Below are 24,074 nucleotides of genomic sequence, written 5' to 3'. Positions count from 1 at the left end.
CATGAGCTACCGCGCATGCGCGCGACTCGCCGCCCGGGCTGCGCTCCCCTGACAGGGGGCGGGGCCCTTTTACGACACTCGGCGCGCGCTTTGCGACAGGCCGCGCGGAGAGCAGCGATGGTGAGTGCGGCCCGGCCGGGGGCCGCGTGCAGCCCCGCGGAGCTCAGCCCTGCCCTGCCCGGGGCGGCCCCTGGGGGGATGTGCACCAACTGGGGAGCCTCCAGCGCAGGGCAGCAGCGATTAGGGGCCTGGGAAGCAGGATGTGCACGACTGAGTGTGGAGAAGAGCAGACTGATGGGGGCGGGGGGGTTAAATCCCTGCCAGGAAAGGAGAGAGAGGATGGAGTTGGGCTTTGGTGGGGAGCAGGACGAGGAAGAGTTGTCCCCAAACTGCAGCAGGGGAGATGGAGGTCGGAGACGAGGAGGACATGTCTGGCTGCGAGGCTGATCCTGCATTGTTTAGAAAGGGGGGGGTTGAATTTCTGTCCTTGGAAACGTCCAAGAGCGGGCTGGAGGGGCGCCGGGCCGGGGTGGCTTGGCCAGGGCTGATACTGCCTCACGCCAGGAGGTCACCTTGCGAGGGCCTGTGAAGGACGCCAAGCCGGCCCTTCCCCTGATGCCAGCCCTGCTTTTTCTATACGTGCAAAAGGGCAGTTTTCATGGGCACGTCCCTGTTGAGCCTCCCCATGCACACGACTTTCCTTGTCACGTATCTTCACCTATTGGTCGTTCAGTTCCCCAAAAACTGTATTATTCAAGGTTACTGAGTATCTGGGATGAGGATTGGCTAATCAAGGCTAAACTGTTACATTCGGTTCTTGATAGCATCTGTGAAACATATAACATCAGTCAGTGTTTATAAAAAAGCCCGAAAGTGCTTGTGAAGAAGATAAAATATCACCTGTATTAGAAAAGGGAGATTTTAAGCAAACAAGATTTAAATGCCTCCCCTGAAGTGACACAGTAAATCTGAGAGACAAATGGAAATAGGATCCAGAAGTGCTCTGCTCTGGCTGCATGCAATGTGAAGCTATAAAAAGCTTTGAAGCAGTGAACAGTTAAATGTATGCAAAATATCAATACAGCTATAAAACAAATTATGTAAAGTAGGTGGGATAGAGAGGTTTTATTTCCAAGAATTTTTTTTTCTAATGCTCCAATAACATAAAAAGTCAGCCAAAGTGCATTAATGTTTTTAGTGCAGTGTGTATTTCTATAGACAGGGAGAATTTCCTGAAGCTTTTTGTACCCAAGGTTAACAGCAATTGTTCTGTCTGTAGTTTGAAATGCAGGAAGAGAGGCTTTATAAACTACTGCTTCATGTTTCCATTAATATTCAAGTAAACAGCACAGTCCACAATATTGAAATGTAAGTGAGGCTTAAATCCATTTTAATTTACTATGTTTTAATTAGTTTAATTTTGGACACTACCATTTTTTTCCCATTTCTGATGACTACTTTTTCCCCCCTGACCCAGGCTACTATGATAGCAGTTGGCCTGACAATAGCTGCTGTTGGATATACAGGTTTGTGTCTAGTCAAAATGCTAATATTGTACTTTTCATAGTTTGCTTCAATAATGATTCGTTGTAAAATACGCAAGCAGCATGAATCTTTGTGGGGGTTAATATTTATTATTGGACAAACTGCATGGTTGGGATAGACAAGCTTTTGGGTATCACAGTATCCTTCCTCAGGTTCCTCAGTAGAGCTAAGTAGCAGATGGGGGTGGAAAAAACTTGCATAAAATTCAGTGCATGTGTGTGTGTCTCACACACACACACACACACACACTGAATTTTATGCAGAAAACGTGATATAAGAGAAATTTATCAGGTGGCCAGTAGACAAGACAGCTGCAGCAAAAACCTGATAGTGGAAGATCTGGATCATTCAGGAGGGTCACTTTCATTTGTGAAATACAGACATTAGCACAGTGTTTCCCAAACTTCTGTTACCTGGGGTGCATTTTTCATCTAAATCAAAACCAGCATGCCTTCACTCTTACAACCAGAAAGGGGGTGGGGGTGTAATAACTTTTTTTCCAAAACACATTACCTACTCCATTCCTCTGCCAGAGGAAGTCATTTTGGTGCTGAAATGTACTGTTACAAAATTACACCAAATACACCTTTAAGGAAAGGATTAGCTCCTATACCAGTTGTTCTCAACCTTTTTAGTCATCACACACCCCTCCATAACTCCTTTGAATGTCATAGCACCCTGATTGAAAATCACCAAGCTAGATCTAAATTCAGAAAAAATCTGGAGGGGGCCATCAGTGGTGCTAGATCAGTGGTCCAATTTAAGGGCAGAGGGGGCAGGACCCTACTCTCCCATACTGCTCCTTCCATTGTCTGTCCCCTGCTGACCCCTGGCCTGTATCTCATGCTGCAGGGCCTCGCGCAATGGCAACCACCCCTGCGGCCCTTCTGCCAGTCCCGAGAACATGGGAGGTGTGGAAGGGATAAACCAGGCTGCAAAGCATGGCTCTGTCTGTGCATCTGCCCCTTTGTAGTAGCAGAGTATGCTGCTGGGATTGTGAGGGTGGGAGGTCACAGGAGCTGCCTGGGGGCAGAGGAAAGGTGCAATCTGCTGAGAAGCTGCCCTGCAGTAGCTGGTAGGAATGTGCAAAGCTTTGGTAGCCGATTCGATTTGCAGGAGATTCGGCCCAATTTGGTGGCCAAATCTCCGAATCGCATCAGGAGACCAATTAAAAGGTCTGAATCAAATCAAAAACCTCCGAATCCATTTGAAAAAGATTTGGCCATAAACTAAATAGGCAGCAGTCCTCACCATGCTGGACAGGGCTGCCTCCAGCTGGTGACTAACTCTGTTGCGGGGGGGGGGGGGCTTGGGCTAGGACGAGCTGCCCAGCTGGGGTGGGGGAAGGGGGCGGGGGGGGGGGGAAGAGAGGTGTCATGGGATGCAGGCCAGGCGAGGCAGTGGTGGGAGTGGGGGCTCTGCCCTGCTACCGCTTGCCCCCTTCTGCCCAGAGCAAGCTGTGCCTGCATTGTGCCCAGCCGAGGCGGCACGATATAGGCACAGCTTGCTCTGGGCAGAAGGGGGCAAGCGGCAGCAGGGCAGAGCCCCTACTCCCACCGCTGCCGCATCCCATGGTTGTCCCAGCTCCAATCCCTTCCTCCCCCACACCCCTTCCCTCCCACCACAACAGACTTACCAGCAGGAGGCAGCTGTGTCCAGCATCTTGAGGACTGCTACCTGTTTAGGCTATGGCCAGGTCTCCAAAGCAGCACCAAATCTTCGAATCCGATTCAGCCAAATCGAACTGGAAGAGCGATTAGAATCTCCAAATCAAATCACTGTCCCTCTGAATCCAAAGCGAATACTTGCCACTTTGCACAGGCCTAGTAGCTGGGTTAGGCACAGGGTGTTGTACCAGGAAGGAGAGCATTTACCCCCTCAAACAGGGGGATCTCATGGCAAACCTGTCACAACACAACCTTTGGGAATCACTGGATTAGCAAATGTCAGGTGGATTATAGATTTGAGGATGTGTGTATGATCCATACAGTCCATGGCTTTGTTGTGGGGAGTATTGATTGTTGTGACAGTAGAGATGAGTTGAGAGGTCTTCTTTTATTAAGGCAGGCTTGGGTCCCATTAGGTGCTTGTTGGGCAGCAGGGAGTTCTGATGAGTTGGGCAAGATTAGGAGGCTGTTTGAAGACCAGGACGAGGAGGGCTGGGAATATTTCTCTTAAGGTCAAGGATAGACTATAACTATTTGATCCTTCTTACCAGTTAAAATGTGGGATGGTAGGTGACAACCAAGGATTTAATAGACTATATCAGTTTAGTAGCTGATACAGTACTTTATAGTCTTTTGGGGGTACATAAAGGAACAGATTACAGAAAGATGTTAAACTCTTTTCTTTTAGATCAGAAATAGTTTTGTTACTCATCCTAATCTTAAAGTAAAACTGTTGTACTAAAATTCTAAGTTTTCATTAAAATATTGGTTTAGTCCAGTTCCATACTAATAATCACTTTCTTTAAGGTCGCTATGTGTTAAAAGCTGTGAAGCAAATGCAGCCACAAGTAAAACAAGCCATTCAGACACTGCCAACATCTGTAAGTGCCATAATCCTTTTTCCTAGATATATTACTTATTACTTGTACCTAGCTTTATTTGTTCCCTAGTTTAAAAATGCTCTTCTATAAATACAGAACATCCTTTTTCTCCAGACCAGTATTCTATTATTCGTGAGAGTACAGAAGGCATACATGCAAAATTGGAGAAACTGTCACTTATCTCACTAATTCTGAAACAAGTTGCAAACAGCAACAGGACAAAGATTTTCCACCACACAGTTAAAGAATAAACTTCAACTTTATTTGAATCTCATAATAGCAGTTGTTAAGAAGTTCCATTGTGCCCCTTTAGACTGGAAAGCACTGTCAGTAGGGCTCTGCGAAACACCGTTGTTTCGTATCGATGTCCATTTCACTGTTTCGAAGGGACAGTGTTTCGTTCCGTTTTAAAGCACTGTCCCATTTCGTTGAAACCGTTTTGACTTGTTTCGACGTTTCTCCCATAGGCTATAATGGGGAATCATGAAAATGCCTAAATGTTGTCATTTCTTGCCCGATTCGGATGCAAATTGCAGGGATGGTAGCCCTGAGGGCATGAAGCCTGCCAAGTTTTAAGGAAATAGGTGCAGAGGTTTCTCAGAAACTGCATCTCAAAGTCTTGAAAGCAAAATTTGTGACTCCTCCTGGGGGCGCGGGCCCCTGGATCTACCCCTGATGACAGGAGGCTGCCACTGCCGCCTGGGACTGGTGCTGGGCACAGCCCATGCCTGGCACCAGGCTCCATAGAGTTCAGCTCAGCCTGGCGGTAGGAGACGGGGAGAGCCAGGGCTGCACTCCCCGCCAGCCTGAGCTACACCTTGCTGAGGAGCTACTCGAAATGTTTTGAGAGCCCTCATTTAGTTTTGAAGCTGTTTTGATGCTTTTCGTTTAGTTTTGATTTTGCTGTTTCGAGCTCGAAACAGCTTCGAAACTAAGCACTCGGCGAAATTTCATACAGCCCTGTCAGTATAAAAGTAGAAGCAACTTTGCCCCTCCCCCTTCCCACAAGGTTTAGTTAACATTACTTGTCTGTGAATTTTCTTTTTAACGTATTTTCCATTTCAGACCTTCGGTGGTTATTACAGAGGAGGATTTGATCCTAAAATGACCAAACGGGAAGCAGCTTTAATATTAGGAGTGAGGTAAGGTCATTTCTGTAAAAAATGTGGAATGCAAGGGAGACTACAATTCTCATGTGGGTCTGGCTTTGAAAAATACGGAGTCTTCCAAGATCCTGTTGACTTCAGCTGGCATTGTAGGTCCCTCAATGTATGTGATTCATGTATTCAGAAACTATTTTTAGTTGGTGCTGTCTGAAAGGTTGTCTGCCAAGTTGCACATATTAGTAGCATTTATTGTGCTGCACAGAAGAATCTTCTCTTTTTAAAAGCCGTTCCCAATTAGGAATGCAATAGTCAAACACTTATTTTTTTTGCATTGAACTTGTTTAAAAAAGCAGTTAAAAATCTTTTTTGTGAACAAATTTAATAAAGATGCATGAAGAACTATTTTTCCCCACGTGAACACTTAAGACCAAGAACTGAAACCACAGGACTTTAGACAGCATGCTGCCAAAATATTAGGCACTACAACAATCATTGTTGCAAAGCCTAAGAAACTTTGGATTTGGGTTATAAGGCCCCAGTGCCTACATTTGCAATGGCAGATAAGCACCTACATGCACACTGACCATCTGAGCTTTTGGAAAGTAAACATAGTTGAATTTTTGGAGGGTCTAGGTCAGCGGTTCCCAAACTCTTGACAAATTGTGCACCACCAGTTTAAAACTATATGATCTTAAGGTTGAACTGAAAAAATTGCTGGGGGTACTTAAGTACCCCCAGCAAATTTTTGTCATATAAGGTCATTATAATACATCTGTTAACGCGTACCGCTGACAGGTTGTCTGCATACCACAGGTGGTACCCATACCACAGACTGGGAACTGCTGGTCTAGGTCACTAAGATGCTTTGAAAATTTGCACTTGACCTTTACTTTCTCCCATTTCCTCTCCAAATGTCTTGGTCATCCCAGAGGCATTAGCCTCTGATGGGGTGGGTTTTTTTTTTTTTTTTTTTTTTACAGACTTGTTTCTTATTTATACTGTAGAACACAGATGATGGGACCCTCATTTTTCTCACATACGAGAAGTGAAGGCTGCTCCCCATTTCCCTCCATAAATATTGCCTACACTGAAGGAAAATGAAAGATGGTACACTTTATAAAGGGAGTCACAGAAACAGGCTGCTACAAACTGTGGGTGCAAACACTTAAAAAAATGTTTGGAAAAGCTTGCTGTCAAGGACTGTAGTGCAACCCTCTCTAAAATTGCATCTCATTAAAGCCCTGTGAAAATTACTTAATGGAACAAAGGTGTTTTTCTTACATTACTAAACTTCCATGAGAAGTTTTTGTTTGTTTGGAAACATCTGCACTTCAAACTGGCTATGATCAATAAACTGAGGCTGCCATATAAACTAAAATTGTTAAATGAAACAGTTACCTTAAGCATCAGTAGAGGAGAAAAGTGGGCATGTGAAGGAGAACAGTCTTTTCAAATTTCTTAACAGTTACTGTACAAGAAAAATATTGTTTCCTAGTTCTGAGGACCCTTATGCAATATTTTCAGGAAAGTTCCTTCAATTTAGCTTACTTAAATCTCTTTCTCCCTTTTACCTAGTCCTACAGCCAGTAAAAGTAAAATTAGGGAAGCTCATAGACGGATCATGCTTTTGAATCATCCAGATAAAGGTAAGCAGAATTAGTGTTCTCTCTGGTATATTTTTAGCTGAAACTAATGAACTTAATAAAACAAAAATAGGACTCGTATACACATCTTTTATGCACAATAAAAGACTTGAATCCCTTAATTTCAGGGTAGCCTTTCTCCTTCTTTTAACACTTGCAGATTAGTAGATGCATTCAACCACTTTAAATTTATTTTGTTACCTTCTATATCTTTTTTGCAGATAAAGTGAGATCATTGAATTGATCCATCATCAAACGACTAAAAAAAAATCTCTTTACTTTTAAATGAAAGCTGGTGTAGTGTGTGGAAGTTCTCGTAGGTCCTGTGGTTATTCTCCATGATTGGTGACTGCAGAACTGGGCCTTTATAATCGTCAGCAAGAACAAAAAATTATGTAGTGACGATGGTGACATAAGGGAACAGATACAGTACAATAAGCAGATGCTCAACTTTAAGCACGTAGGTTATCCTCTGCTGAGCACAGCAGTTCAGCTCATTGAAGTCAATGTAGTAAGTCACATGCATTACTACTTGGCAAGTTGATGTATTTAGAGTGACCTTGGAACTTCCCCTTCCCTTGTTCCCCCCTTTCTTGGCCCTCAAAACTGGTCTTCAGGACATATTTCCATAGAAACCTTTTAACAGAAGCAAATTCAGATGCTCTCTATTGGGCACACAGTGTCAACTCTAGTGAGTATGCTCCATGTCATAATGCTGCCCGTTGTAATTTGGGACTAAATAAACCAAAGGATGCTGACCAAAGGACACCATGTCTTATGGTCAGAATATTGTTAGTTATAGATTACCCAACTGGGAAGGTGATATACTTTCATCCAAAATCATTTAAACTACAGTATAGTTTAATTGGCTATGTAATTATTCAACCAATACAGAAAACTTGGGTCTGGCAAAGACCCATATGCTTGGTATTTCCTGCAGTAATATCTATAAAAAAAAAAAAAGGAAGATAGTGCTGCACACCCTCAACCACACTGACAACCAGTTCAGCTTGATAAAATGAATGTACCACAGAGAATTTCTGTTGAGATGGGAGTAGACTAAACAATAGATATGAGTATTTATCTACATAAAATGCTGTTCTGGAATTGCTCCACTTATGAAAAGTCATCAAGGTATTTTATTGCTTCAGCGTAAATGCACCTCATGAAACGTCTAAGATTGTTTAAAGAATTTTTTTTTTTTATATAGTCTCTGAGTCTCTGGTGGGCAGTAACGTGGTAAAGGAGAACAGATTGTGACACAAGATACTTTTGTTTCCTTTAGGTGGTTCTCCATATGTGGCAGCCAAAATCAATGAAGCTAAAGATTTACTGGATAGCCAAGCTAAAAAATGAATGTGAACATTTTGCTTTAAATCAGTGGTTTAGTTCATGTGTTTTGATCAGTGATCCCAGAAGGGTTGCAATGCCAATCTTTTTGATTTGATACAAATGGTACTTGAAGTGAATTCAGGGAACGTCTTCCCTAACCCTCAGGCTTAGACATATTTACTGTGAGTGGGGAGGGGCTGTGCTTTACAGTCTGTAACATGTTCATTGCTAAATTCTATTAAACCCCCATTTCTACTTATGGTGTAATCTACCACTGAACGCCTTTGTCATTCTACGAGGGGGAAAATACAGGCTAATTCTTATTCTTGTGTAGGAGATCTAAACAGCCTGAGACCATGTTGAGCTAATTTCCAGTTTACCCAGGAACATTTGTTTAAAACTCATGCTGCTATGATTTAAAATGCCAAAGTTAGCTAGATGATACTAATGAAAGAAAAGGCAGGGTTGAAACAACCTGTTCTTGGAGAACAGCAGCAGGGTTTATTTGTACATTAAAGTATCTAGAAATGCTTATGTTTTTTTTAATTCAACAAATAAAAGTGATTGAGAAATGAATGTACAGAAGTGTCTTAACTTGCAATACCTGACATAGTCTCTCAGTGTTACTGATTTATTTGCCACTTGTCTCTAAATATTTTTACTAATTCCTGCACTGATTGTCATTATTTAATTCATATAACAAGCTTGTACTATAAATCCTAAGAATATAAGATCACCTATTACGAAATTATCTTGAGTGCTCTACCTTGTACTTTTAAAATAAAAGTACAACTTCCATTTCTAATAAGAGATAGAAAGTAGGGAATTCAGTTGCAGAAGCCTTCTAAATCTTTGAGTTATAAGTTATAGATTAGCCAAAGCTACAAGGAACCACATATACATGGAGATTTTATTTTTAATTTAAATATTCAGTTCTGCACCTACCCAAAATATACATGTCTTCCCAATGTAGTACAAATGCTGCTCAGGCCTACAGCATTTATGCAATATGCTGTTTGTAGGAAGTGTAGTCAGTAGACCAGACTAATGCAAAATGCTTATGTTTTGACTAGTCTGTGTAACTTTGCATCTTTTCTTTGGGCCTGTAGGACTTTGCCTGTGTGCTTCTCTATATGCATAGTAGCAGTACCACAGAAGAGATGCTAGTAGGGAAGTCTGTTCTTTTAAGAAAGGAGGATTAATGAAAGATAGAAAAATAGACATTAGAACATCTAACAAAGTACAGAACAGAAACGCCATAATACAGCAGTTAACTTGAACTAGGAAATGTCTGGACAAACAAAACTTTAAAAATTAGCAGGTCTAAAAGATGAGCCCTAGTAAAGTAGCAGAATTAATGAGCCGACTTCAGAAAAGGTAGATGTGACAGCCATTACCTGTCTACTCCTCCCTCACCTCACCAAGGATCCCCTTTTCCTAGAGGCCTCATTGTCAAAAATCCTTTTAGTGACTAAGATTTGCTTAAAAAGCTGATTCACTTAAAAGGTTTAATTTCCTCCTGAGTCCAAACTGTCAAATCTTGACACTTCTTTCCCCAGAACATCCTGTCTTTTTGATTGAAACCTACCCAAGTTGCAATTTTATTGCTTCCCCGTTTCCTATTTCAGCTCTTTTCTAGCTACAAAAAATGCAGAAGTTAAATAATTTGTCCCCTGCTGCTCAAAGCATTTCATACCTGATTTGGTGAGGATGAGGCTGCACTTTGTTCTTGGAGACATCTGCTTTGGTTTCGTCCTGCATCCCTCTTCTCCCCTTTCATTTCAAGTGATGTCCCCATGATTTCTTCACGTCTCCAACCTTCTTTTTTAGCCCATGTCTATGTTGCTTACAAGCCTGAAAGGAACTACCATTAGTGTACCAGACTTTTACCCTCATTACATGTCTGCAAAGGCAAACTGTCAATATTCCCATGCATGTTTAAAAAATGAAATGACATTTACCACCTCCCCCATTTGAGAGCTTTTTTCTTTTTTTTTTAAGAACTGAAATAAAAACTAAATTTAAAGTGCATTAAATACTTTAAGACTCCAGTGTATAAATGGCAAATTTAATATGTTAATTTGCTCTAGACAAATCCTACAAGGCAGCCAAAGGTTCAGCTCAACCAGCTAATGAGCTGAGGTCAAATGTCAAATTACAGCATTCATTCTTTGAAAATCCTGAGATATTTCTGATGAAAAACAGTCAACAGATGGAAGATCAAAGTTTATTTTTTTTGTTTTGTTTTGTTTTTTTTTGTTTTTTTTCTGTGGGTTTCTTTTTTTCTTTTTTTTACTACTGGCATACAAAAACATATTGCACATCAAACAACCAAAACAAAAATAAAAATACTCTACTGAGGACTAACATATGTAGTTTATACAGAATAAACTTTCTGGAAATTGATCTTTTCAGTAGTTAAGGTTATGTCTTTATGGACATGACTAATTCAGCTTAGTGTTAACTAAAGCTATGTTTGATTTTTAAATACTGTACAGTTTAATAAATAAATCAAACAAAGCCTCAATGTAGAACAGTCACTGCCAATGTCACTGCCAATATCCCTGCAGATAATGAGAATTTAACAAATGTATTCCAGTGGTCTGCAGATTTTTCTTCTACATACAGCATTTAAAAAACATGTATTAAAACAGACCAGTTTCCAGACTAAACTAATGGAGAAATTACAATTCAGTGCAAAATATTTTAAACTGCATTTCTTTCTAGTATTCCTCAGGTGAAGAAGTGGTTGCATATTATTAAAAATGTAACAAAAGCAGCTAATGCTTTCATAAAGAATATCAAGTTAGGGATCCCCCCCACATCTCTGCCATATTTTGAAAACAAAATAACATTTCCTATAGCCAGCAAGTTTTTGTTTATTTAAATGTTACATATACTATCTCAAGGCACATCTGATGATATATTTATAACACAGTAGGTGTCAAAGTATGTTTAACATATGATTTCTTCAGGATCCCTCCCCTTTCTGTATTCCAAAATGGAGGAACTGAAAGTGCGGTGTCAAGACTGGCGATCCATATTCTATCTTTGGCAAGCTTATACAAGCACTATTGTAAAATGTAATGTAAAAGAACTGTAAACTAGGAACTTCAGTTTATGAAACACCATTCAGCACTGCTTCTTCCTGATTATTTCCATCTTCTTGTACAGTACTTTTCGTTTCTTCAGGATTAGGCTGTGGTTTAGAAGGTTCATCCCCAGAAGCATCAGCTGGTCCGTTTATTGCCTTTTCAGAAGGGCCATGTTCTTCAATCACATCTTTTGCCTTTCAAAGAAAAAACATTTTTAAGCACTAGATACAGCAGCACAGAGAACTCCCAAAACGGATTGAGCACATCCCTGTGCGACGGACCCACTGCAAGTTGAACCAGGACTCTGGCGTTCTACCATCTCTGGCTCGGACAGGCTCCCTAACAGGAACTGCTCTAGCGTATCCGACCAGTGCAGTTCTCTAATCCAGTAACCTCGCGCCAACAGGGAGCAGTACCAGAAAAAGAAAGTGCAAGCAAATGATGGGGAAAAAATCTAGGCCCAAGAAAATTTCCTTTTAAATTCCAGTAATGTGAAAGGTTAACAACTTAAGATCCTGGAGGTTACATATCCTTTCCAAAGCTAGAATAACTGAATGTTCTTATTATCCACCTATAAAGATAAAACTCCTTTTCAAATCCTGTGAAATTCCTCACCTTGTCAACACTTTATGGCAAGGGTCTCTACTGTATAAAAGTTCCCTGTAGTTAGTTGTGGTTTTGCCACGTTTAATACCACTGAATGCCCCCTCTTGTTGCTATAGAAGGGTGGAATGTTAGCCCATCTCCCACCTGCACCTGTGGTGGACCAATTCGTGGCCCTGGAGGCCAGATCCAGGCAGGGTTGGCATGCACGGTAAAGGTGCAATCCAGCCCAACCCTGCCTGCCAGATCTAGCTGCTGAGTGACCAAGGTATGCTGGTGTGATCTGGCACAGCAGGACACGTAATCCAACCCTCAGGGTTCCCCACAGGTCTGGAAACGGGGCAATGGGGGGAGCAGTGGCACCATTAAGTGCCATGGCTCTGGAAGCTCTTTAAATTGATGTTTCCATTGCCCCCTGTAAACTGCCAAACCCATGGACAACCCCATGGGCTGGATTTGGCCCACAGGCCAGAGGCTTAACACTGATCTGTACCATCCACTTGAACTCCTGTAGGCTTGGGCAAGCCACCAAACATCCATCCTCCATTTCCCCTGTTTTTATATAAGTGAGAACATCCCCCTTATGGGAATCCCGGTAATTAGTATTGATGGAGTGCTTTTGAGTGTGATAGGGGTGGGCAAGTTAAACTTGGTGTAGTAAAGTGTGGGAATTAAGCTTTAAAAAGAAAGTTTGTTGTAACGCAGTAAGAGATGAACTTCAACTGGTACATACCCTCAGCGAACTTCACTTGCTATGTTACACAGCTGTCTTTCTACACAAGGTAAGGGTGAGAGACAGCATTCCAACATGAACTTTGTACAGTGGAGAAGGCACACAGAGCAGCAATTATTAAGTTTCTTCTTTTTCTCTTACCATTTCTTTCTTGTTTTTGGGCAGCATCTCTTTTGGGGAGTTCCTCTGTCTACTCTGAGATTCAGCTCGTGATATATAATCAGCTACTGTGACTGTTTAAGAAAAGAAAAGTTACATCACAAAATAGTTTTTAGAACCACTTCATATTTTAAAGCAACCTAATTTGTTATATTTTGGGGGGATTCTCTGCTTTATTTAGGGTCTGCAGTTAGGAAATACCTTTTTTTGTGAAACCCTCTTTATACTTCTGGATACTCAAGGTCATAAGTATCTCAGTTTGTAATATTAATTCTATAGTAAGGATCAACTTCTGTCCTTCACTGAAGTCATTCAGCTTCCGTTAGTAGCAGTGGTAGCTGAGCACACGTCTGCACACCAAATGTAGCCTTAAACTAACAGGGTCAAAAGTACTTCTAGTCTGGGATAACACACAACAGGTTAATCTGAAAAGGACTTTCTACTGGGGGGGGGGGTCTCATTAGCATATAAGATACTTTGGACTGGCAAGCTCTTGGAGAAAGAGAAACTTCAATAAAAAAAAACTCTTCTGGAAAGGGAGGAGGGCACCTACCATGCTATTTAAACAGTAATGAAATTTCACACAAGGGTATCACACCATTAGATATTGGGGATATAAAAAAAATACTGGAAGAACAGACAGCTGAATAAGAAAGTAGTGTTCAAATCTGTTTTTTATGGGGATCTCCTGAACTAAATTTCATTTTCCTTTTATTTTTTTATCCAATCTTGCAGTTTAAGCGATGGACCTAAAGGAAAATATAGATTTTGCCAGCTGTGTGTTGAATAATATGATCACTAAGTAATTATATCTGGCATTTGACAAGCTATTTTTCTCGCTGTGATAAAATGATATAAAGCTGATAAAAAGGCCTAAAGCAGAATATATGGCAGGGTCCAAAGTACCCACCACAGGGCTGCCATCTTATAGCACAGTGTCTTTATGGAAAAGCTAGCTCTGGGCCATGACTCTGGAAAAGTCTTTCTATATTCTGCTTTCCAAAAGCAAGGCATGTGTCTTGTTTGAGGGATGTGAGATATATATGCATTCTATGAGTAAAGTATAAAACTACATTATTACTTTCTTAGCCAAAACCAGCTACTTCCCTTTATTTTATTTAAAATTATTTATTTGAACCAAAGTTTATTCTGAATAATAGTGGCAACAAACTACCTTATTCAAATTCTGAAAGATGGGAGAGAAATCAAATTGAGTGAAAGCAGGATTTCAGGGGAGTTTGGGGTGGTGGTTTAAAGCATTTTTCAGTTCAAGGGATATGCTCTTCATACCATTTTTATGGATGATTAAAATCTTCTTATACTTAGGGTTTATAATTCCCTTTTATAAATATAAAAGAAATCTCATTTTAAACAAGTTTTGTCCTTGTTTCTAAGCATGTCAGTTCTTACAGAAATGAGGACTGCTCGGATGTACTGGGCTGTCTGTCTTTGTTCCAAAAAGCAGTACAATATGTTTTGGGAAAAAGTTATGCATCTAAAAAAAATGCTTGATCCTCAAAAAACAGATAAAATGAGAACAAACTTGGGTGTAATTGTGAGCTTAACAGTCTGAAAAGCATCCATTAATAAATTAAAAAAAGATCCTGTGGCTATAGTATCATATGCAATCATGTGTTTTCTAGAATATAGTCTAATAAAGATGAATTGCCTTTTCCAATATTTGAAGTGTTAGTACACACAAAAGAAATGCATCAAGCCACAACACTAAAAAAAATGGAAACATGCAATTTCATTTAAAATCTCAATACATGGATGATTTATGATACCCATAAAAGCGAGGGACTGATGGCGTTGCTTAATACAGGCATGTAAGGCAGGCAGACACCATGTAAGTTCTGTCACACTGCTTTGCACTGCAGAGTCTACACTGCTAGTCCATGTCTTCTGCCTTTCCAGTAAAAACAGCCAATAGTGAAAAATTGTTTGAAAATATTTGGTCATGTCACTAAGTGCAGGTGCACAGGCATGGGTAAATACAGAACATGACCCAGTTTGCATACATGGACTTGATCCTAAACCATTGAAGTCGATGGCACTGACTTTAATGGCAGCTGGATCTGAAACAAACTGTCTTCTTCCAAGTGAAAATTAAAATTAAAGACAATACAAATTAGTTTCATTAGACAGGTTATAAATTAAACATGTTCTCTTGTGGTAAGAATAGCCTTTATCTTGTAGATAGTAGTCTTATTAGTTATGCAGTAACCCTTATTTTCGTAATGCAGCTATATGTATCTAGATATACATAAACAGCAGACACATAACATTCTTTCATGCTCGTGACCCGAAGTTACCCAAAGCTTCACTCAGGTTACCTGGCTGTCTATCTTCTGCCTGACCCCTGAAGCGACGCCTGCGACTACGATTGCGTCGCTGGGGTTTTTTGTCACTATCATCTGCAATTGCAAAGTTTACCATGAACTATTTCTGAAGAGAAAACTTTTTTCTTTAGCAGTTTAAGGATGGGGTATTTAGATTTACTTTTGCTAGCATGGAAGATGAAATAAAACATTATGAAAGTAGATGGAATTTTGAATTGGAAGCATTCAAAATTGATTATGCAAAATCCTATGCAGTTTGGTATTGATTCAGTAATAAAACACCTAAACACATGCTTAACTCTAAGCATGAATAAGTTTGCTTCACTGAATCAAGGCCCATGTGGATTCTGACCATATAATCAATCAAATATTAAAAACTCTTCCTAGAGTATAAAGGAGTTGTTCATTAGCCTTGTGTCACTGATCGGCATTACAACTTTATTTACCTGTTATCACCTAAAATAGATAATTCTTCAATAGGTTACTTTAGCAAGAACCAAAGTTCTTTTCTGATCCCAGCTGGGCCAAGTACAGACAGTCGAACAGCCTGAGGCTGAATCGATTCAACCTTCATAGGTGAGTCTTAGCTGTGTAGCTTGAACCAATAAGCAAGTGAACAGAAATTCACTTTTGAGTCCAAAAATGCAGCCACCTGCCTGCAGTGGCCCAGGCCAGAAGCTGGGGAGTGCTAGAGCATGTCTCCCTGCTCAGCTGGAGCAGACAGCTTGGGCCAAAGATAGCCTGCCCACCCTGCAAGGGGGTTTGCAGGGGAGGTATAAAGCATCCTGGGATGCTGGGGGATTGTGAGTTAAACTTGAATCCAGAGGGGATCTGGGACAGAAGTTCAATAAACCAATTTAACCTAAATCAGTTAAGTTTGATACTACACTCATTCAGGTTTATCTTACATGAGTTTTGTCCGTTTTGAAAGCAGTGTATGCACACTGGACTTGTGTTGTGTTACAGATTTAAACAGGTTTCCAATCACTTATACCAGTGTCATTTCTGTCCCTAGACCTGGGGTTCTCCCAAGTTTCAACAAAGTAGCCCTATTCAAGAAAACATGCTGAAATCCCATTGGAAACAACAGGATTGTTAAGGGAAAATATTTAAACACAAAGTGAATAGAAATGGACTTAAAAGATTATTTAAGAGCTTTTCTAATTGAGACCCAAGATTCCAAGGGCTAAGAAAATAGCAGGGTGATCCAATAAAATGAAGAGTGCCCCTTTCCTCTAATCAACCTCAGATGAGTACTACAAAGGGGAACCAAAGCAGAGACTTCCCAGAAAGTCTCTCTCGGCCATATCGATTATGAACAAGGTATAAGATGAGAGAAAATCAAGAGGGATATCTTATGGCATACAGAAGTTTTCCACCTCTGAAAGAGGAAAAAGAATAATTCATTGCTTAATTGTTTTAACCAAACACAGATTCTCCACTAAGAAAAAAACACTTACATGGCTGATTCAGGTAATCTGTTCTGTGGTTCAGCCACCCAAATGATTACATACCTAAACCATTCTCATTAACAGAAGCAGTGTCAGACTCTGTCATTCCATCCATTAGAACAGCATCTTCATCAGTTCTTCGCCTGCGTGATCGCCTGCGGCGGTTAGCACTGTGATGAGATTCACTGGCATCGGTGTCTACAGTCTGGTCTGATTCTGTGTTATCAAGTAAGCTGTATGGGTTGCTGTCAGGATCTTTCAGCACTAAATGATTAGATGAGAAAGGTCTAAGACCAACTGAAGTTACATGTATTGAACTCTGATGCTGATTTTATCTACGTTTTAAAATATAAACATAAAGTTATGAAACGTATTAAATGCACAGCAATTGTAGTTTTCATGATGGTTCCCCGGGCTTTTCACTATTCTGAAATTCCAGCCAGATGCATTAAGCATCACAGCAGGCAAGTCATGTCAGGATGTAATATGACCCAAATGTAATAATTAAAAACATCTTTTTAGAGGTTTCTTTATCAGTCACTATTTAAGTAGTAATTATGAGCCCGCAGGGCCAAATTCTGGCTCCAAACGAAGCACTGCAAAAAAACCCCCATTAGAGAAAAAGTTGTAAACCAAGTCTGTATTCTTCATGCCCCATACGCAGTCCTCCATTTATTCAGTATTGCTATTAATATTTGCACGAGTGACTTACATGAAATGACTAACGCAAGGCAGTATTAGGGGCCATACGCACTAAAGCAGTGGTGCTCAAGCTTTTTGGCCGGTGGGCTGGATGGGCAGTGCCCAATTCCTCTGTGGGTCCCGTCTGGCTGCACAGAGGGGGGCAGCTTGGCCCCAGTCCAGTTGAGCAGCAAAAGGAGGCTTGGTCCAGCCCCAACCTGGCCCCTTGGGTGGAAGGGCCCATAACCTAACAACAGTCCAGCCTTGGAGGGGCAGGGAGAGTGGTCAAGTCCTGCAGGGAAGGAAACGTGGCGGGGCCCTAACTTGGGTGTGCTAAGGAAAAGGGACGTGGTTTGGCTCTGATCCTGCCGTACGGGAGCAGGGTCGTGGCCCAGCTGCGATCTGCCCACAGGGTGTGGATTTTTGGCAGTGGGGAAGGGTGGCAGTATTAACTGCCACTGGTTTCCTGCCGCCAAATTTCCCAACCTGTGGGGAGTTCTATGGGTCAGGGTCCAAGGCTCCACGGGCTACATTTGGCTCATGGGCCGGAGGTTAAACACCCCTTCACTAAAGCATTCTGAAAATCCCCTTTTACACCCCAACCAGCATGCTTTTTCTGCATTAACTGTAGGAAGATGTATAGATCCTGATGGTATTCAAAGACTGGAGAGGATTTCCACCCTACTACATCCATTCTAGTCTGCATCTATACATCTATAAATGATGTAATTATGTGCTGGTGCCCTTTAAGATTTATAACCATAAACCACACACAAAAGAACTCCCCCTCACCTCAATTATTTAAGTGTGGTAGGAGTAGGAGCAAGGGCTTAGGCAAGAGACCCAAGAAAAAAAAAAAAATCCTTAAACTTCTTCAATAGCATGGTGCAAATCCTGATATAGCTGTGTGGAAATCCAGCTATAATAAACTCAAGTTTTGATAACTAGCTTGCCATATACATATATATATATGTACACACACACACCTTCAACTCATGATTTAGTTAATAAGGAGAAGAAATGGAGCCAGGTGTCAATAACCAAAACTAAACCCAACATGCACTTTCAACACTACCAGAGCTGATGGAGGACTTGCCAGCCCGCGGTCCACCACGTCCACGACCTCCAGAAACACTGCGTCCTCTTCCTCCAGGACGTCTTCTGCTGTCACGCTGATGTCTGCTCTCCCTGTCATCCTCTCCCGCCAATGACCAGTCACTCAGTTCATCTTTCCTCTCAGACTCTGTTTCAGAGGGATTAGAAAGCTCAGAGTTCGTACCTTTAAACGACATAGAAAAAACACACAGATGAACTTTCAATTTGCAGCCATGAAGAGATGAAGATATGTTGTCTATTTGCAGATACTAAAATAGAGCTACTCCTTCAAAGTTGTACCTCCCAGCTGAAGTGTTTTATATAGTATGTCAAGATATTGCAAACTATGCAACGTATTTTCCAATTTAGTTACACAATTCACCATATTTAGTAGGATGCTTAATCTATTTCATAAAAGCAATCCATTTAATAAAAACAATATTATTTCGTATAGAACAATATATAAATCATCAGTAACAATCTCCACAATTCGTTTTGGAAGTGCACAGACTCCTTTAGTTTTGGAGTCCGCCCCCCCATTGATGCCAGATGGCCAGGAGGTGAAAACCACCGCACATTTAAAACTGCAGCCTGGCCATCAGGTGCAGACAGCAAGTGGGCACGTGGTGGGGTGGGGGACACTCCAAAATTAAAGAAGCCACCATGCCACACACTTCCGACATGAATTCCAGAGATCTCTAATCATCAGATTTTAGCACAGGAAGTGCTGGATTCACGGGCCTTGGGGCTAAATTGAAAAAAAATCAGTCCATCCTTTGAAAAGGTAGTTTTATAATGTTTAAGTGTCAGACTTCAGTTAAACAATCAACAGAAACCAAACAAAATCTGAACCCAGTCATAACAGGAATTTTGAGTAACTGCAATCTCTTTTCTGGAAGCTATTCTTCTATTAATTGCATCACCCAGATTTTAAAAAGTTAACAACATAAACCACTGTTCATATAACCTTTTATTCTGGAGGATCAAAAGGCCTCATTAATTATGTATATATGGATCAGTCACCCAGAACTAAAATGCAATCAATTCTTGGTTGAGACATGGCAGCTGGTCTCAATCAACAGCACTGTATAATCAATTTAATTTTCCTTTCTTTTTTTTAAAAAATAGAGGTTGACAATTCAGCTCTCCCACTGAAACTACATGAAACATTTTAGGACTGTATAGTTGGGGAGGGGGGCAGCACACTAAAGCCTGCTGAAGCAAAATAGGACATCCAGGCTTATACACAAGGAGTCAGAATCTAAACAGTAGGTTGGGTGATTATTTTTGGAGTTTCTCAGGACACTTCCCTAAGCTGAAGGGAACTGCAGGGAAGTCTTAGGAGACTGACCTAGTCAATATAAGAACCTCAAAAGAGGAAAAAGGAGACAGGGAGGCTTCAGACCAAGAGAATGGAAAAAAAAAAAAGAACTTGGTCAAAACACTGTTACCTCCACTTATAATTGTTCTGCTTCAGCCTCTGGAGCTTTTACATACGTAAGTACAATGTGGCCAGAGACTGTTCACCTGTTTTATTTTGGCTGCAACAGAAACCATGGTTGTAAACCTGACACCCAAGAGATGGCTTCCCTTGTGTAACTTGAGCTTTCTTCTGAGCTTCTGCGAGATACACAAGCCTTTATCTAACAACCTGGTATTACAGGAATGCGACTGCTTTGGCAAAAGACAGGTTCTTTGCAAAGTTCAGTCACAGGGTTTTAATTTCATTTAGTCTATTTAAAACATGCTTTGCAACAGGAATGTAAACATAATCATGCTAATTTGAGCTGCTGTGCTAATAACTAAGCAGTCCCCATCTACAATATTAGCCAAATTCTGCATTAACTCAGCTGTGTGCCATACTATACATAACCAATCTAAAAGCAAACCATTTAAAACAAAAAAAAAAAAGACTACATCTGTTGCATACACAGAAGTTTCTGTACCTGCTCCACAGAATAAAAACACTCACCATAACCTGAAGTATAATTTGGGCCTCTGCGACCTCTCCCTCTTCCACTATATGACCTAGAGCCTTGTACAGAGGAGAGGGTACTTTCATCCGTGGTGTAGCCCTTTTCCTTTTCAGGAACTCTGGTGGAAGAAGGTCTGAAACCCATGCCAATCTGACGCAGCTGTTCATCAATCTGAAGCCTCTCAAACCTTAACTGTTCTACTTCCTACATTGAGAAAGAGACATTATGCATATACCACATTGATGCTGGATCCAAATAAATCATCATTATTTCTCCAAAAGGTGGGAAACACCGACACTTAACCACCATCTTGTCATTCAAAAAATTAAGACTGCTTTTGTAGGTTCAACACACTCCTCATCTGGAAACAAGGAACACTGTTCAGCTGTAAGAGTGCTATCCGACTTGCATTTGGAAAGAGTTCAAGCCACCTCTACATTCCCATTCCTATCTGAAAAAAATACCCATAATAAAAGATTTTGCTTGATACCTGCAACATCGTGACAAATAAAATCACATAAGGCCAATAATCATGCAATACAGAAGGAAGAGGTGAGCTTTCCTCCATTTTGAAATCACTCTTTCCTCAATGGACTTAGCAGTGCTTTCCAACTGAATTATTTCCTTCACAGTTCTGGAAGGATTTAGTAAAAGGAGCCACTTTTAAAGTTCTCGTGTTAACAGAAGAATTCATTCTCTCCTAGTTGTTATTTTATTAGATTGTTTAACAATTTTTCAGATCTCCAGTTTCCAGTTAATAAAACATTAATTTACTGGACAGCTGCGTGAAATGCAGACGTGTAGCAATGCATTCACTTTCTTTATACTTCACAAGTCTGCATAGTCTTGTATCATGCAGCATTAAGACTCAGCTATCAAGTTAGGATTTGCAAAAATTTAGGTTGAACATAAAATATTGGGCATCTCCAGCCCCACACCTCTATCACAATATAGTGAATTAAGAGATGATATTTTATTTCTTGTAATTACAGGCCAACGTAATGTGCATGCAAGGGAGCGAGCTGAGGGAACTCATACAACCTTAGAACCTGATCCTGAGACAAACTGACCATCTGCAACTCCCAATTAAGTCAAAATATACAAATAGATAATTTATTCTAATAACCTTTTCCAAAACATAAAATTAAATACTTACCTTCAGGTAGGCAATGTGGTATTCTAAAAGAACCTGGACATTTCCAATGCTTTCTTTAGTGCCAACAAATACAAACGGGACCATTCCCTGTAAAAATGAAACTTCATAATTTCATGTCCTTAAGAAGGGCAAAATTAGCAAGACCTCAACGTTAATCATTACACAAATGATTTTCAAGTGACATGAATAAAGGTCTTAATCTTAAGACTTGCAGCCCAAATCCTGGGCTGCGTTAAAGATCCACTAGATACAGCTCAAAAAATAGGAGGTTAAACTGACTTCAAGGTGTTTGCACTTCTGTGAATTGAGACAAATAACTAAGATCATCCTGTTACCTACAGCCCCAGTAAACAGCAGCAGAGGACTGATGAGGCACAGCGATGCCTAGTCCAGTGTTTTCCCCTAGCTGTGCCGACCGAATGGATGGCCTACATACAAGCTGCTATGGTGGCTCTATGCCACTCACAAATTCTTCTATAAAGGAAGATTCATCTATTGGATAATTAAGGCATCTTTAAAATACAGGACAGCTTTAGAGGATCAATAGTGAATAACAATATAACTATATATGAAACAGCTATCCCATACCAACCCAAGGGATCATTCAACTCTCTGCAAGTTTCAGCTATATTAATAGAGTGGTTTGGAATCTTTGCTGGCTCCAAAACTATTTATTAAAAATACAGCTTTGTGATATTAAAAAGAAAGGTTAAAGAGTTGAAAGAAAGAATAAAAAAAACTTACATCTTCCCTGGGCAGTTTGTTTTCATTGTCACCTTCAATTCTCACCCTGACGACTCCAGACTTGTCTACTATCTCCTGAATCACTTTTCCATTTTTTCCAATAACTTTTCCTTTAGTGGACAAGAAAGAATAATTTTGAACCACTGGTCCGAACTCTCTCTTTAATACGGTCTCTTCATTGTTTCCAAGTTACACCTAATAAAGCAGTACTAGTAACACAATAATAAATGAATGCTCTACATATCAGATTTCTATTACCTTGTAATTTATCAGTTTTTCACTATTGTGCAGGGGTGCAAAATATAAATAAGGTGTGTGTGTTGGGGGGGGGGGGGGGAAATCAAGCCTATACTTTCCAAGTGATTTCTGAAATATTTGTGCAGAGAACAGTTCTTAAATGCAAATTAGGATTAGGTTTAAATACAAAGTAGAATCAGGGCTAGGATGCAGTGGCAAAAAAAAAACACTGAGTAAACTCTTCTTTCTTTATTTGGTGCATCTGAACTGGAAGATCAGTGCATCCCAAACGTTTTATTTTAATTTGGGTTGTAATCCAAAGGGCAATGTGAATCCAGGGATTCGAATTCAACCCTTCCTGAAACTTGAAGCTGGTATTCACTATGCTTATTTTGGTCTCTCTGTTACAAGAATGAACCACTTAACGTGACTACCAAGTACTGAATACATGCTCTCTAATCAAAATTAGATTCTTTAGCAGGTTTTCAGATCTCCTGTTTCCAGCTAACATAACATTAATTTACTGGACAGCAGTGTCAAAGTCAGACATATGGCAATGTATTCACTTTCTTTAAGTTTCACAAGTCTGTATAGGTCAGCTGGAGTCAATACATTTTTAAATACAAAATCCTGTGTGTCACAGCATTATGACTGAACCATTAAGTTAGGAGTTGCAAAAATTTAGGGTTGTGGCACATGCACATGGCATAAGTCAGCACAAATAAATATATGACACACAAAAAAGTACCATCTACATATGACTGTATAATTGACTTTACTCTTGAGTGTCTGTCAATAACATTACATGTGCCAACATCATTGGTATATTTATTTTTAGATGTGTGCTGGGCCTTTTTGGAAAGCAGACAAACAAACAGTATCCTCCATGTGCAGAATACATATTTTTAACCCTCTTTTATACCTTCAGCCAGTGACTACCATCGATCTTTCTTAATCAGAAAGCTTTGGTCTTCTCAAATCTAAAGTTACGTGGAAACTATACTTTTATAGTTATATGGCAGTTACCCATCGGTTACTGATACAGATAGCTGCACCCAAAACACTTGTATCTGGAGCATGGGGAAAGGAATATGGAAGGCTAAAAATACAATCTTGCACTACAGAAACTTCCATAAAGGGAAAAATCAGATGATAACATGATACCAGGAAAACAAGATGCAAAAAGCCTTAAGAATTTTATTCTCTTCTCTTGATGGCTAAGATACCACAGTGGTTTATGCTAAGTTTTGCTTTTAAATGGAAAAATGCCTTTCAGAAACAGGTCTACAATCCTACAGCATTGCATGGTCATCCTGTCAGATTATTTATGTTCAAACATATGTCAGTCAATACTTCCACAGACCCCCAAATACCCACGTGTTGTAATAACTGAAACTTGAAATTCAGTAGGTGGCACTCTTCTGTCTTAGTATGGCACCATCACCATAGTTTTGTGCCTTGTGGCACAGGCACTGTGGTTTGCAAGATGCCTTCTATCAGAGGAGCTATACTAATGAAGTCCTGAATAATGATCAGTGTACTTCTGAAATGTAGGTTAAGCCCAGTTGATTCAAACTGAACCAGTTATATTCTCACTTCTAAAGCAGTAGATTTAGGTAAGATGTCAT

General features: G+C 40.4%; 2 protein-coding genes across 8 annotated transcripts in view; one reads left to right on the top strand and one right to left on the bottom strand.

Annotated features, from left to right (window-relative positions):
- On the top strand, positions 1 to 8,750 carry DNAJC19 (DnaJ heat shock protein family (Hsp40) member C19). 2 transcript variants are annotated; one of them, XM_006266934.4, is made up of 7 exons: positions 58 to 120; positions 1,280 to 1,368; positions 1,478 to 1,526; positions 4,020 to 4,093; positions 5,159 to 5,235; positions 6,775 to 6,845; positions 8,128 to 8,750. In XM_006266934.4, exons 3-7 carry the CDS (start codon positions 1,484 to 1,486, stop codon positions 8,196 to 8,198), a joined length of 336 nt encoding a protein of 111 aa, XP_006266996.1. In that variant the 5' UTR covers positions 58 to 120; positions 1,280 to 1,368; positions 1,478 to 1,483; the 3' UTR covers positions 8,199 to 8,750. The 2 variants fall into 2 exon arrangements, with proteins under 2 accessions (XP_006266995.2, XP_006266996.1); XM_006266933.3 differs by lacking the exon at positions 1,280 to 1,368 and having other exon boundaries at positions 1 to 120.
- Positions 8,751 to 10,387: 1,637 nt separating this feature from the next.
- FXR1 (FMR1 autosomal homolog 1) overlaps positions 10,388 to 24,074 on the bottom strand; it is a 65,196-nt gene continuing 51,509 nt past the window's right edge. For 3 of the 6 annotated variants that reach the window (XM_014606216.3, XM_059731179.1, XM_059731178.1), the window contains 8 exons: positions 22,210 to 22,319; positions 21,466 to 21,552; positions 20,306 to 20,513; positions 18,314 to 18,517; positions 16,621 to 16,821; positions 15,101 to 15,181; positions 12,747 to 12,838; positions 10,388 to 11,463 (listed from right to left, as the gene is read on the bottom strand). In XM_014606216.3, coding sequence (XP_014461702.1) covers positions 11,293 to 11,463; positions 12,747 to 12,838; positions 15,101 to 15,181; positions 16,621 to 16,821; positions 18,314 to 18,517; positions 20,306 to 20,513; positions 21,466 to 21,552; positions 22,210 to 22,319 — 1,154 coding nt within the window. In that variant the 3' untranslated portion in view covers positions 10,388 to 11,292. The remainder of the gene's footprint in view (positions 11,464 to 12,746; positions 12,839 to 15,100; positions 15,182 to 16,620; positions 16,822 to 18,313; positions 18,518 to 20,305; positions 20,514 to 21,465; positions 21,553 to 22,209; positions 22,320 to 24,074) is intronic. The other 3 variants (XM_059731176.1, XM_014606217.3, XM_014606218.3) reach the window with 3 other exon arrangements.

The sequence above is a fragment of the Alligator mississippiensis genome, chromosome 7, assembly GCF_030867095.1.
Source record: "Alligator mississippiensis isolate rAllMis1 chromosome 7, rAllMis1, whole genome shotgun sequence".
Lineage (NCBI taxonomy): Eukaryota > Metazoa > Chordata > Crocodylia > Alligatoridae > Alligator > Alligator mississippiensis.
The sequence above is the reverse complement of the archived record's forward strand: the minus strand, read 5'-3'. Positions and strand labels throughout refer to the sequence as shown.